This window comes from Scleropages formosus, chromosome 24 (genome assembly GCF_900964775.1).
Source record: "Scleropages formosus chromosome 24, fSclFor1.1, whole genome shotgun sequence".
Lineage (NCBI taxonomy): Eukaryota > Metazoa > Chordata > Actinopteri > Osteoglossiformes > Osteoglossidae > Scleropages > Scleropages formosus.
In genome coordinates, this window is record NC_041829.1 from 4,148,528 (window position 1) to 4,162,696 (window position 14,169).

At 42.6% G+C, this 14,169-nt stretch overlaps 1 protein-coding gene across 10 annotated transcripts in view; it reads right to left on the reverse strand.

Moving 5' to 3' along the window:
• Positions 1–315: 315 nt before the first annotated feature.
• LOC108936494 (oxysterol-binding protein-related protein 8-like) overlaps positions 316–14,169 on the reverse strand; it is a 75,334-nt gene continuing 61,480 nt past the window's right edge. For 6 of the 10 annotated variants that reach the window (XM_018755869.2, XM_029248830.1, XM_018755866.2 and 3 more), the window contains 12 exons: positions 13,920–14,001; positions 13,697–13,795; positions 12,014–12,110; positions 10,110–10,208; positions 9,233–9,330; positions 8,492–8,581; positions 7,781–7,917; positions 5,902–6,087; positions 4,615–4,768; positions 3,567–3,660; positions 3,154–3,259; positions 316–1,985 (listed from right to left, as the gene is read on the reverse strand). In XM_018755869.2, the coding sequence (XP_018611385.1) occupies positions 1,850–1,985; positions 3,154–3,259; positions 3,567–3,660; positions 4,615–4,768; positions 5,902–6,087; positions 7,781–7,917; positions 8,492–8,581; positions 9,233–9,330; positions 10,110–10,208; positions 12,014–12,110; positions 13,697–13,795; positions 13,920–14,001 (1,378 nt within the window). In that variant the 3' untranslated portion in view covers positions 316–1,849. Of the gene's footprint in view, positions 1,986–3,153; positions 3,260–3,566; positions 4,129–4,614; positions 4,769–5,901; positions 6,088–7,780; positions 7,918–8,491; positions 8,582–9,232; positions 9,331–10,109; positions 10,209–12,013; positions 12,111–13,696; positions 13,796–13,919; positions 14,002–14,169 lie in introns of those variants that run through there. The other 4 variants (XM_018755871.2, XM_018755865.2, XM_018755873.2 and 1 more) reach the window with 3 other exon arrangements.

Consider the following 14,169-nt stretch of genomic DNA (forward strand, 5'->3'; position numbering starts at 1 on the left):
CACTTAAGTCACCTTTCGTCCCCATTCCGATGCTCACTTTGAACTTCAGCAGATCGTCTTGACCATGTCTACATGCCTAAATGCATTGAGATGCTGCCATGTGACTGACTGATTAGATATTTGCATTAAAGAGCAGTTGAACAGGTATACCTAATAAAGTGGCCAGTGAATGTATGTATCTATTATTTAAGCAAGCAAGCAAGTAATATTGTATGTTGGTATGTATGATTTGGACCATTTTGAACATGGGGTAAAAAAACAGGTACGGTTGCTGCTGTACCCGAAAGAGAGAAACAGAGAACAATGTCTAGACAATGCAGTTCATAGTATTTATTGAGATGTTAGAACTGATGTACAAAGATGTACAAGAATGTGCAAGAAATCATCTTGTAACCATACAAATAAATATTAAAAGCGTGAAGATAAAAGGATAAAAGTTTTTTTTTTTTTTAAAACGTACACGGTACATATATCAGACAGACCAACATGACTGCAATCAAAAGTTTACATTAATTCCTGGCGAACCGTCATATTATCTGCAGACAAGTTTTAAAATATATCAGGATCTGTTCTAAGAGTGACGAGTGTCCCATATAAAACAGAGACAGTGTTCCGAACAAAAGCACAAGTAAGAAAAGGAATGAACGACATCTCAGAGTAACAACACACACAGCAGAGCCAACGGTTGGAAAAAGCCCAAGAAGATACAAACAGAAAAAAAAAAAAAAAAGAAAAAAATTCTCTGATCCACTCTGAGAAGGTCCGTGGCACGCGTCCAAGACGTGTTATGGCACATATGTACACCCCTCCCGCAACCCCAACATATATGTTAAAAACCTACCCTGGAAGGCACTATAATACGACAGTTTGTTACCACATCTGGTCTGGCTTCTCATGGCCTGTGACCACATATGAGACATATGAAAGACACGCGGCAACACGCATGCAGCCGAACAAAAGACACGACAGCCAATAACTGCATCTGTGACGAATCCTCAGAATGCTACCGCAAGGTGTGTACTGTAGTTACATTTTGTGTCTTGATGCACTCTCTCTAATCTACAAACCGTATTTGGCTTTCAGCTTCTTATTTAACATCTAGTACACTGACAGTGAGAAACAGTCACGTTTTATAAGTACCTACGGTAGCTGCTACGTGGCAAAAGTCGTTTTCTTCTCGAGTCAGATGCTATTATTCCCTACAGTGAAATTAAAACAGGAAGGCCTGACTCCGGAAGAATCTCGGGACTTCCCATAAACCTCTTTCATATTTTATTCCATTTTGCACCCAAAGTTTTTAGGGAGTGTCGGAAATGAGTCATCATTTTCGGCAGCTTTGCAACTGAAATTGGGCTGTAAATTTTTGTTACAAATCTAGTTTGTCTTCCTTTGCTCTTCGCGCGGTGGAGAGGTAAAGTTCAAATCCTGTCGCGTGAACCTAAAAAAGCTCAGTAATTTCTGCTGATTTGTAGGTCTGCTCACAGAAGACCACAATCAAACAAGTGAGAAAGGCAAAAAAGGGAAAAAAAAATGGACAAAATATAACCGCCTCTAAATCAAACACAGTGGCAATGAGATCCATCCCCATTGAGAGAGAGAGAGACACCCCAAGGTTTCTGAAACAGGATCTCTTGCCACTTGACACCAAACAACAGAGTGAATGCGCGGGTGTCCCACTATTAATGGGATATTCAAAATGCTCTGATGAGTCTTGTAAGGTCTTGGGAGAGGAAACGACCCCTTGTCTTCCCACTGACTGGCAGGGATAGCCATGTGCGGAAAATTCTGGGTGTAGTACGGTTCACTCTCCCTTGACCATCCCGCCCCAGCGCTCCGCCCGCACCTCTGGCTACTTGAATAGGAAGTTGATGACAATTTGTGCGAAGATGAGGAAGATGACGACTACGTAGTCACGTTGGTGCAGCAAGCTGGCCTCCGGCTGCACCTGCTCAGCGCCGGCTCGGTTGCGGAGGGAAGCGATGCTCCTAGAGGAGTGTGCAATTCAACATGATGAGATCACGGTGCATGGGACACCTTAGAAACTCTATGTATGTATGTATTTATTAATTATTATGTACCACTGTTACTAAGTTGAAGTCAAATTCACACACTGCCAATACACTCCAGTTTTGTGGGTGGATATTCACTTGGTTTTGAAATACACCTGTACCTTAATTCCGTTTCCTAAACACCCCAAGTTAAGTGACTTGCTTAAAAGAAGAGTAGTTTTATTTTCAGTTATTTTAATTAGTGTAGCTTGAAGTTAATAAAATGTTAAAATATAGAGTATTTTTTTTACTGTACTATACATACACTGGCTGAACCGCTTGTCCCATACGGGGTCGCGGGGCCTAAGCCGGCAACACATGGCGTAAGGGGACACACCCAGGACGGGACAACAGCCCATCACGAGGCACCCCCAGTGGGACTTGAACCCCAGACCCACTGGAGAACAAAACCTGCTCCAACCCACTGCTCCACCGCACCCCCCGCCACATATACCTATTCTGGAGAATTTTACAGAACCTACTCAGCAAATAAAATGAGGTAAATCTCTGTTATTACGCCTTTATTGACTGTGTATTGCGTAGCTTACAAAGCAACCTGAGAGTGACCAGACGCTGCCGAAAGTTACACATGTTGTTTCAAGTTAACAAAACGCAATAAAATACAAGTCTTGTTCTGTACTGGTGTCCTGTCCACTATTTTCTCTGCCTCATTTCTCTGTTTCCAGCACTCGGCAACCTTGCATAGGACAAGCGGTTCAAGAAAATGAAGTAAATAAAGTTTTATAGCAAATTTTTTATTTATTATGGCTTTATCTGAGACTTTTGCAGAACCTGTCCGACGATTAAATTGAGGGACTCCGTAACGAAGCCTTTATTAATTACGACATAGTAGTTGGATTTAGGAACAAATCAAGTGACGAGAAAGACTTCTAGTCCCAACTGTGTTTGTAAGCTGAGGACCCAGCGATCCAGACATGTCCCCTCCAAGGATGTGAACTTAGAAGCCTCTGGTGAAAAGGCAATTACCTTAGCCACTAAATCCTACATGCTTGTCCATGTGACATACGAACAGCAAGATCATCCATTGCCATTTGGAAAAATTAACTACAAGCTGTATATTTCTTTAAAGTATTTTATGCATTACCTATTGATTTCCTCTTGCGTTTGTTTTATGCACTCAATGGCACGCTGCAGCTCACTGAGGTCTGTCACTTTTTTCCTCAGTCGTCCGCTGTGCTTACTTTTCCGCCCTGGAATAAAGACAGCGCGCACGGCAATGAGAAACACACACCGACACACACTCGCATGGTTCGGATGAAAATCGGAAAATTACGTTGGTGCTCTGGATCTCCGGCAGGTAACCGGTGTTTATTATTAACTGCAGCTCTAATAAAAGAGCGATGTACAACACATAGACTGTGAACAACGATCCAGTGGAATCAGTTGCATTTTTCTCCATTGGGGGGATTGGTTCAGCGCTAATATGAGGGACTAGAGTGCTAGAGGCCAGGATGTGGACAGATGTGTGTGTGTGTGTGTGTGTGTGCATGTGCTTACTCTCACTGCCAGAGGAGTCATGGCGGTCGCATTCAGGAGATGAGCAGCGGCGCTCTGTGCCTTTGTGTTTGTGCTTCCTCTTGGATGCAGCAACCTGGGGAGTGACGGTAGGGAGGGGAAACGGAGGTGCGCAGGGCAGCGGGGTCAGAGAGGGACACATCAACAGACTGTCACACACGCCAGCTACAGAATAGTTCTTAACGGACATTGAGGTAAGGATGCAAATCATGCAAGCGGGCCCAGTCTGCGGCAGCCAGGAGGCGCTGTTATGTGTGCCTGTCTCAGAAACCAGCACCCAACATGGTTTATATCAGGGGTCTCAAAGTCAACACCTGGAGTGCCACAAATACACTGGTTTTCCTTTCTTCCCTTCCTTCCTTGCACTTTCATTAAACTGTTCAAATGTGGACTTTATTCATAACGAACCTCACTAGTATTTATTTAGTATACGTATTTGTTCTGTGTCCAGTTTGCTTGTTCTCCACGTGTTTGTGTAGATTTCCGCCAGATACTCTGGTTTCCTCCCACAGTCCAAAGACTCCTGGTCCAGAGACTGATAAAACTGAAAGAATTACACGGAAAAAGAATTTAATACTTCGTTCATCTTCCCTCCCTATCTGCATGCCAATTGCTAAAAAACTCTAATGAAATTCTACTTATAGCAACTAACTGTCTTTTAAAATATCATTAAAATACACTAACAGCTGAAGTACTGAAATATTAATAGTAACAATAATTTGCAGGAAAAGATTTGCGCAAAAACCCGACCCATTACGGCATTCTGAGTATTTTGTTTGAGACACCTGCTCGGAAGAACATACAAAAGACCACAAGAAGCATCCTTGCCGAAGGGATAAACATGACCGTAGAACCGAACATAAAAATTAAGGTGGGAGGCAAAAAAAAAAGAGCGGATGAAGCACAAATGAGAGGTGACAAAGCGCAGCCAGCAGGTGGTGCTGGTGAGCATCTGGGCAGGGTGCAGAACTCAGGCGTGCGGAGAAACCGAAGTGCAGGGAACTCTGGGAGAAAAAGCAGAGCAACCTACCTGACACTTGTAATTGTCTCTCCTGGCCCCTTGGTTACTGAGACTAATTACACTGCCAGAACGTACCATGGGAGTGCGGTGGCGCACTTTGGTCTGGATGCAGCCGTCTTTCTCAAACTGAATCAAATCGTTCAGAGGGTCCCACGGTCGCGTGCTGGGGGGGGGGGGGGGCGCAACAGGAAATAAACATGGGCCACAATGCAAGGGCTACCTCTCATCTTATCACATTAGACGGTTACACTCAGAGCATTAACCACACACTGTACCATAGTTTCAAGGGTATCGCTTAATTCTGCTTTTAACTTCTGAGAGTTAATTCTGCTTCTAAAAAAGTAAAAGCTGTTTTTCCTCATAAGTAAATCATTCCTCTTAAGCAAACTGATAATTATACTGGGTGTTATACTTCTCATGACAGTCTAATATTGTACAATACAGCAAAAGCAATGTGTTCCACTTTAAGAACAGTAGGAAGTCATAGGGAGGTATAATTTACCATGTGTTTTGTGCTTTAGGCTTTTTCGAATGTATTTAACTGATGCTTTAAACCATTACATGAGCCAACATTTCATTATGAACAACGAATTGTAGATGATGATGATAACATACTATATAGATCGAAAACCTGTGTGTATGAATACAAGTAGGAATACACAATTGTCATGATACATTTCGATGAGAAAAGGGAGCAATCATTTTTGTAAATGACTGTAAATACCTTCAAACAGTTATAAGGCCAGTATGTTACAGTGAGGAAATAATCTTCAGGTTATAGAATAACATCAAGGACAGCTGGTAGTGTAGTGGTTACAGCTGCTGCCTTTGGACCCAAAGGTCATAGGTTCACTTCCAGCTATAATACACCTGTGCAGTGTACTTACCCTAATTTGCTCCAATAAATATTACCCAGCTATATAAATAATTGTAAGTTGCTTTGGAGAAAAGCTTCTGCTAAATGAATTAATGTAAACATTTCTCTCAGCTTCCCTAAATAATTGTAATGTAATCAATATTAATAATTTTGAAACAATAATAACAATACCTCGGACATCCACGAGATGTCGCTTTTGACCAATGGTACTGCAAATCACTGCCCAAACAAGTCAAGACTGTTTCCTCAAATTAGATTAACTTTTTCAACATCTGAATTAAAATGAGCTTTTTACTTTGTAAAGACCAGCCAGCACACACCCACTGGACGTCCAGAAATAGGGCTGGGTAAAAGTGGCCCTCTCGTCACAGCTCCGCCCTCCCACCCACCCACCCACTCGCAGGACCGTACCCACTCACTCGGCATAGCGGTAATGCCACTCCCCCGTGACGGGGTCCTGCTCGAAGAGGGCCGGCGTCCACTCCTCACATTTGGCTTTACGCTCGCGAGCGCATTTCCTCTGCACCTCCTCCAGCAGGAACTTCTCCTTGGTGGCCTCTGTCTGATCCTTGTTGTTGATGGCCCGAGTCACGTGCTGCCACAGTCTAAGAAGGGGAAGGACCCAGCGGTTGCTCATTACGGGTGACCTGATCACAGATGTTCACTTGATTCTCATCAGGGCTGGACAGTGAACATCCTGCCAGAGAATGTCCACTAAAGTCAAACCCTTAATGGAGCTGGGCTTTTACCAGGAGGCAATAGGTTCACATCCTTTAAACAGCATCATTGTTACATCACTGATAATGTGCATTACATATCAACTTCCTCACACTCTGGGTATTAGACTTCTATAAAAAAAACATAGTAACCACTATCACTATGGCACTGTCAACCACCGGATTCTACTCTCCTCTCTTGATGAGCTTGGCATCAAAGGAACAACACTAAGATTGTTTGAGTCCTACCTATCAGACAGACCTCATCAAGTGGTCTGGTGGGGCTTCCATTCTTCAATGCCTCTCTCAACTGGTGTCCCGCAGGGCTCGGTACTGGGACGTAGGATCCGTCCTTATCTAACAACAGACTCTAACAACAACTATGTGACATCTCGCCTGGACTACTGCAACTCTCTCCTGTCTGGCCTTCCTGCTACTGCCATCAAACCTCTATAGCCTGATACAGAACACTTCTGCCCGAGTTGTTTGACTTGCTGAAGCATTCCCATGTATCTCCCCGCTTGTCTCTCTGCATTGGCTTCCTATAGCTGCCCGGATCAAATTTAAGGCCCCAGTCATGGCCTACAAAAACATCAGTATAACTGCTCCCAGATATCTACAAGACTTGATCATCCACTACACCCCAACCAGACTGCTACGCCCTTCTACCTCTGCTCGGTTGGTGGTCCCGCACATGAAAGTTCCAAATGCAAAACACAAAGGTTCTCGGTTCTGGCTCCGTTGTGGTGGAACGACCTCCCCCTCTCACTCAGAACTGCTGAATCTCTGTCCACATTTAAAAAGGGTCTTAAAACTCACCTCTTCCAGACTCATTTCATCCATTATCTCTTAAGTTCATGTAATGTGTAAATGTTCATGCGCTTTAACTTTGAGATCACACCTGTTAAACAACAGATAAACGTTCACACAGCTACTCCTGTAATGAAATGTAAATGTCCATATATACGTAGAAAAAAATTATTGCTAGGAAGGCGATCAGAAATCGTCAATATTCTGATGAAGTTTTATGCAGCTACTTGTGTGATGAACATTGGTTCATATGGTGGAAAGAAACTAAATAACTGTACTTGATAATCACACGTCTGCATCTAAGTCTCTCTTTCCGTTAATGTAATGAACACATTGTATTTTCTACGAGATGTATGTTGCTTTGGAGAAAAACATCTGCTAAATGAATGAATGTAAATGTAACCATGACATACATCAGTTCCTTCTATTACAAACATATAAGTTATAGATTTTTAAGACATTAACATTTTTCCTTTTATTTATTCTTTAACTGTCCTTTGTTCTCTATTTTGATACGGTGACTCTGAGCAAGATGAACGGTTCATAAAAATAAATAAATAAATCAAAGTCTTACTTTGATTTTTAAATACATTATAGCTTTATCAGAGGTTTTGTAGAACTTGACCTGTGAAGACCTGTGGTTGGATGTACAATAAATCCAGTATGTATATATACACACACACACACACACTATTGCATTCAACCTGCAGGGTTAAGACTACAGCTACTCATCTCTGGACCATGAGCAGACCAAACCTTTCCTGGAACTCACCTCTCAGATTCAAAGTCGCCCTGCTCCTCAGGCGGCACCGTGCACCGGGTCAGCCGGCTCTGCCTCAGCTCTGGCGTGGGGTTCCAGAACATATCCACCACACCAGTCTTCTTGTCATTGACAAAGATCTCGCTGTCCTGGAGGGTGAAGCACACATACTCCCTTTCGAGAACAGCAAATCCCTGCTCTTTGCTCCTGGCCACATTCCAGCAGGGACCATTAAAACAATGCAACTCACACACACACACACACACACACACACACACACACACACACACACACACACACACACACACACACACACACACAGGGTTTACACTGCACTGCAGCTGAGAGGGAACAGTGCATATGGATAGCCCTGAATGTGGATGGGACCTGTGGTAACCAGAGCTATGACGAAGCGTCTGGAATGACCTTACTCTTTAAAAAGGCCACCTGTAGACATCTTTGAGCATCTGAACATATTTTATTCATAAAAAAATAACAGCTTATGCTACAGATGCATACTTCAGCAATGTGCACCACACAAAATCTGAATCTGTGGTAACAACGTGCAGCTGCCGTCATGGCTTCTAGTCCAAAAACCACCCCAACGCAAGGACGACCCCAACCCAAATATTGACACCAGCCCAAGGACCACTCCAACTTAAGGACTGACACCAGCCCAGGGACCGCCCCAACCCAAAGACTGCCCTCTGCCAAAGGACCTACCCAGTGTCCCTCGAGGGTGGCCAGCACCTCCTTTCCCAGCTTGATCTTCCCAGAGATCTGGTTCACGCTGTCATTGCTGCCCAGGAAGGGCTATGAACAGAAATTTTACCTGATCAGTTTTTGGCAAAAATGCTACCAGTATCTAGGGCCATAGTTCATGGACTTCAGATTCAAATGCAACTGAGTTTCAAATATTACATGCTGTGCTATGCTATGTTCCATCCTCATCACTGAGGGGTGGAGACCTTTCAAGCACTTCACCCGACATCAGCGTTGTGGTTACACAGCTTCTCAAAGACAAAGGATAATAAAACAATGACAAAGAATTTGCCATGAGTTAGCCTGAAAACTACAACAGAACATTAACAAAATTAAACTGTTAACTAATACAAAGAGGACATATTACAGAAAGTAGTAAAGCCATTGAGGAAAACAGAGAGGAATGGAAGCAGGCAAATGTGTAGAAGATACCTTTATATTTTTGTGGAGGGAATTCCACAGTTTAGGGTCATTTTGATTCCTAAATTCATATTTTGAATTTTTCAGGATAAATATTATTTTAATCTACAACGGCATCATAAATGTTGTGTGTCATTCATATGAACATCATGTAAAAGATTCTCTGGGGTCTTAAGCTACAGTCTGGCAGCACATATTCAATGGAGGTTAGACGTTATCATTGTAAGCCGTTTGAAAATTCACCCAACCAGCCACGAGGTTACATCAGTGCTGCAGACACACCTTCAGCTTGAACTCCAGCTGGGCACTGTAGCCTGTCTTCTCGCAGACGATAGTGACCTGGCCGCCCAGCTCCAGCGTCATGGTCCCATACAAGATTCCTGCGGACAGGTTAGGGAGATCAGCTTTTGCCCTCTACCCAGCACCCCCCCCCAATTACAGAACATCTAAATCTGAATTTAAATTCATTTAGCATTTTTTGTACTGCTCCAGTCATCAGAAAAGAAGGGTCTTTGCTTTTTAGTGTAGTGATAGGAGCTACTGCCTTTGGATCCAAAAGTTGGAGGTTCGATCCCCACCTCCGGCTATAGTACCCTTGAGCAGAGTACTTACCCTAAATTGCTCCAGTAGAATTACCCATCTGTATAAATGGGTAAAATAATTGTAACCTTGTAATAATTGTAACCTAAACATTGTAAGTCGCTTTGGAGAAATGCGTCAGCTAAATGAATAAATGTAAATTTGCATGTTAATATATGTAAATATGTCATTCGTTGCAAGTACCTAGCTTTTGATGTTCAGTTCAGAGTTTATTTCATGGATAGTATAGTAAGGATCATGCATTTATTTATAAGTTTGTTTGTTTAATGTATCTGAAGTTTTTCTCCAAAGTGACTTTGAATGTTAAGTTACTTTCAGTGATTTACATATTTATACAGCTGGGCAATTTTTACTAGCAAATTTTTTTAGTACAGGAGGTGGGATTCAGCCCTGGGTCCTTCTAGTGAAAAACAGCAGTTCTACCCAGTACACCACCTGACAGCCCCCTAAATGCTCCCTCCATATTCCACATTCCATCAGTACTGCTGACATACTTCCACATCTAACAAATTAAAACATGGAAAGCAGCCAAGCTCAACTAGCTGCTGTGCAGGCCCACCTTTACAGTGTGCATATGGTATGTTCATGGTGTAGTCCTCCCCTCGGTTCAGGAAGGTCAGCCGAGCCTCTCCATCCAGAATGGCAGATAAGGAGTTGCCTGTGAAGACAACCAGACAGACCACAGTAGTACATTTACATTTATATTTACATTTATTCATTTAGCAGACGCTTTTGTCCAAAGTGACGTAAATCTCAGCAAAAGTACAATTTATGCATTACATTAAGAGAAAGAGACACAGCTGCAGACATATGACTCAAGTAAACGTAGTTTGTTACCTACCACTTGCTGTACTGAGGTTCATCGTTCAAGTAGGTGCATAAAACACAGGATAGACAAATCCCGATACCCTCCCAACATTTTTTTTTTTTTTAAATATTATAAGATACACAAACAAGCAAATACAATGCCAGAGTAGTGGCTGAATAAAGGTTGTATCTGGGGATGCTTATGGAGTTATGATGCGTGAACAGTTACACCGTAAATGAGCTGGAGAGATCTTGGGTGAAGTGGATCTAGAAAAGATGAGCTTTCACACCCTTCTTGAATACAGACAGAATTTCCACAGTTCTGAGTGACCGGGAAAGGTCATTCCACCACAACGGATCCAGAACCGAGAATCTCCGAGCTTTACCTTTCGCGCACGGGACCACCAAGCAAGCAGAAGTAGATGAGCGAAGGGGTCTAGCTGGGGTGTAGCAGTTGATCAAGTCCTGTAGGAGCAGTTCTATTGATGCATTTGTACACAGTAACCAGGGTTTTGAATTTGATCCGGGCAGCGATAGGAAGCCAGTGCAGAGAGATGAGTAGAGGAGATACATGGGAGCTATTTGGCAAATCAAACACAACTCGTGCAGCAGCATTTTGTAGAAGCTTTAGAGGTTTGATGGGATTAGCAGGAAGGCCACACAGGAGAGAGTTGCAGTGGTCCAGGCGGGAAGTCACCATGGCCTGGACAAGTAGTTGGGCAGAGTCAATTGTGAGGTAGGGACGGATCCTACGAATATTATGCAGGATGTATCTGCAGGACCGGCTTGTGGCTTCGATATGTTGAGAGAATGACAGACTCGCATCAATCATTACTCCCAGACCCTTAGCTGAGGAGCTAGGCGAAATGAGTGAGTCATCCAGTTTGATCGACAGATCGTGACAAGAGGACAGGCCAGCTGGGAGGTAAAGAATCTCTGTTTTGGAGAGGTTGAGTTGGAGGTGGTTATCATACATCCATGAAGAGATGTCCGACAGGCAGGCAGCAATGCGTGCGGAGATGTCTGACGCACCAGGTGAAAAGGAGAGGAAGAGCTAGGTATCATCAGCATAGCAGTGGTATTTGAATCCATGGGAGGCTATGACAGGACCGAGGGAGAAGCTGTAGATCAAGAAAAAAAGAGGACCCAATACCGAGCCCTGCAGAACACCGGTTAAGAGAGGCAGAAGAGAAGAACAAGAGCTCCGCCAGACCACTTGATAGGATCTGTCAGAGAGGTAGGACTCAAACCATCTTAGTGCTGCACTTTTGATCCCAAGCTGGTTAAGAGAGGAGAGTAGAATCTGGTGATTGACAGTGTCGAACGCTGCAGACAGATCGAGGAGGATGAGGACCGAAGAGAGGGAGGCAGCTCTAGCAGCTTGGAGAGTGTCAGATACCGCCAGAAGGGCAGTCTCAGTGGAGTGACCAACTTTGAAACCAGACTGATAACCATCGAGGAGATGGTTCCGGGTGAGGTAATAGTAGTACAACACTTAGGGTCAAATGTCACACCACGGACAAGTAAGTTGATTACAGGAGCACTGTAGGCTTCGTTGTCCTATCGGCGCCACATATGAATTCTCATTACAAGAGTACACTAAGCGCCATGCTGAGGCTAGTTGGTTGCGGGAGTACCAAGGGTCCTCTCACTCACCATAAAACTTGGATTTAGCCAGGATGCTGCCACTAAGACAGAAGCCATCCTTCCTGTTACTCACGTAGAAGGCCGACACTGGGGGATGATGGGAGACCTAGCAAGGAGAACATGGCACTATTTAGTATAGGCATTTGACCAATGAGGTGAGAGGGTTAGAATCCCATCTGGGGTGTGTAATCATCCACATGAGCGAGATGTCACCCGTTTTTACCACTTCAATATGAACAAAGTGTTATTAATAGATAACAAATGGGATCTATAACAGAGAACTGCAGCTAAGCAAAGACTGCTCATTGAAACCCATATTGGCAATAATAGTAAACAAAGCTTTTTCATACTATAACAGAAAGTTAGCTATTCACAGGGTGCTATACAATATGTGAATTCTGCTTGTTTACATTCTCAGAATGACATAAATGCCTGAAAATATCAATGATCTGGTTCCTTGTTGCAAAAATCTGCATTACAAATATTTTACAGGCTTTTTTATTTTTTAAATACATTTTCTTTACTTAAGCTCTTTTCAATAATTTCCGTATGATGCAGAGCGAAATGGGCATGCCATTTGTTGGTAGGAAAATGAACTCAAACTGAACAGGAGTGCGGGCCTGCTTTCTTTCAACTTACTTAAACAGCGTTGGTATTTGTGAGAATGATTGAGCAGGATGATGAACCCTACGTAGATTCATGGGATAGATCATTCAAAAATGGTAGTGAATAGGAATTTATGGAGAGACACTATTCTGATTTTCATTAATTTAAAGCTACGATTAATTTCAATGTATTTCAGAGTTAAGGAAAATCATAAAGTAAACGCAAAAGTATTTATGTATTATAGCTTTATCTGAGACTTTTACAGATCCTATCCCATAAATAAATCAAGGGACAGCTGCATTATTGACGTTTTGATTGTGTAGACATAAAGAAAGGTGAAAACGGCTGGAAGCCGACAAACACGGCACATGCATATGGAATCAATCAGTAAGCCATCGGGACTGATTAGATGGTTGTGGAAATGATGCATGCTTTAATTTTCAGTATCTTTAAACTAGTATTAATTTTTATGTTTGAAGTAACAAGTCAGAGTATATTTTTATGTACTCATTACAGCTTTATCCATGGTTTTTACAAAAGACCTTACCCTGCTTACCCTAAACTGATACAGTTAAATTACCAAGTTGTATAAATGAGTAAATAACTGTAAGTAGCTGAATGTGGTAAGGTGCTTCAGAGAAAAGAGTCAGCTAAATGAATAAATGTAAATGAATAATTTAAAGCGAAGCATCTAAGAGAAGACTACAAGATGGCACCGAGTATGGCCGCCGTGTTGCGATCTCCGATTCAGTTTGGCATGTATATTGTGTATATTATATGAATACTGTACGGGTGTTTAATGTGTTTATTGTGTATATTTGTGGACTGTATACTTGCAACTTATGCTGCACAGCTGTGGAGAATGCCCCAAAGATTTTCACCACGTGTACACTTGTGGTTATGGTGAAATGACAATAAAGTGATTTGATTTGATTTAAAACTTCAACTGGCAGTAAAAGGGACTTTGGATTTATGAACACAGGGAGTTAAGGATGGATTTCTAGTACCAATTGTGTACCAAGTCTGTCTGCCTCACAGAAGCAGAGCTCTCCTGTCCTTTTTCTCACCTGTACATCACCACAGTACCTGCTCAGCAATGTAGAAAGTTTTGCTGTTGGTTTTGGGATGGATCCACATGCATCGGAACATCTCGCCAATGATGGGATTGTACGGCTTCTTCAGCCCCTGGTTTTGAATGGAAAACAATCCCACATCACACAGCCGGGACAAGGACATCATAATAGGTGAGAACCACTGAACTGTATCGACCAGTATTTCTAAAACAAAGGGGCAGGGCACTGTTGTTTACCTTTGGCTTTTTATAAAATCCAGATATATACCACTTGACCACTTTCTTCATCCGATCGTAGGCATTCTCCTCTAATGCAGCTCTTTGAATAGAGGTCACAGCAAACAATGAAATAAGCAGCGTTTATGTGTTTTTATACCGTGTCGACAAAACAGAGTAGCGGTTAAGAAACCAGAAAGTCTGAAGCCCTCAAGGTTTTTTTTTTTTTTTTTTTTTTAAATTGTTTATCCATTTCTACCATTTCTGTTGC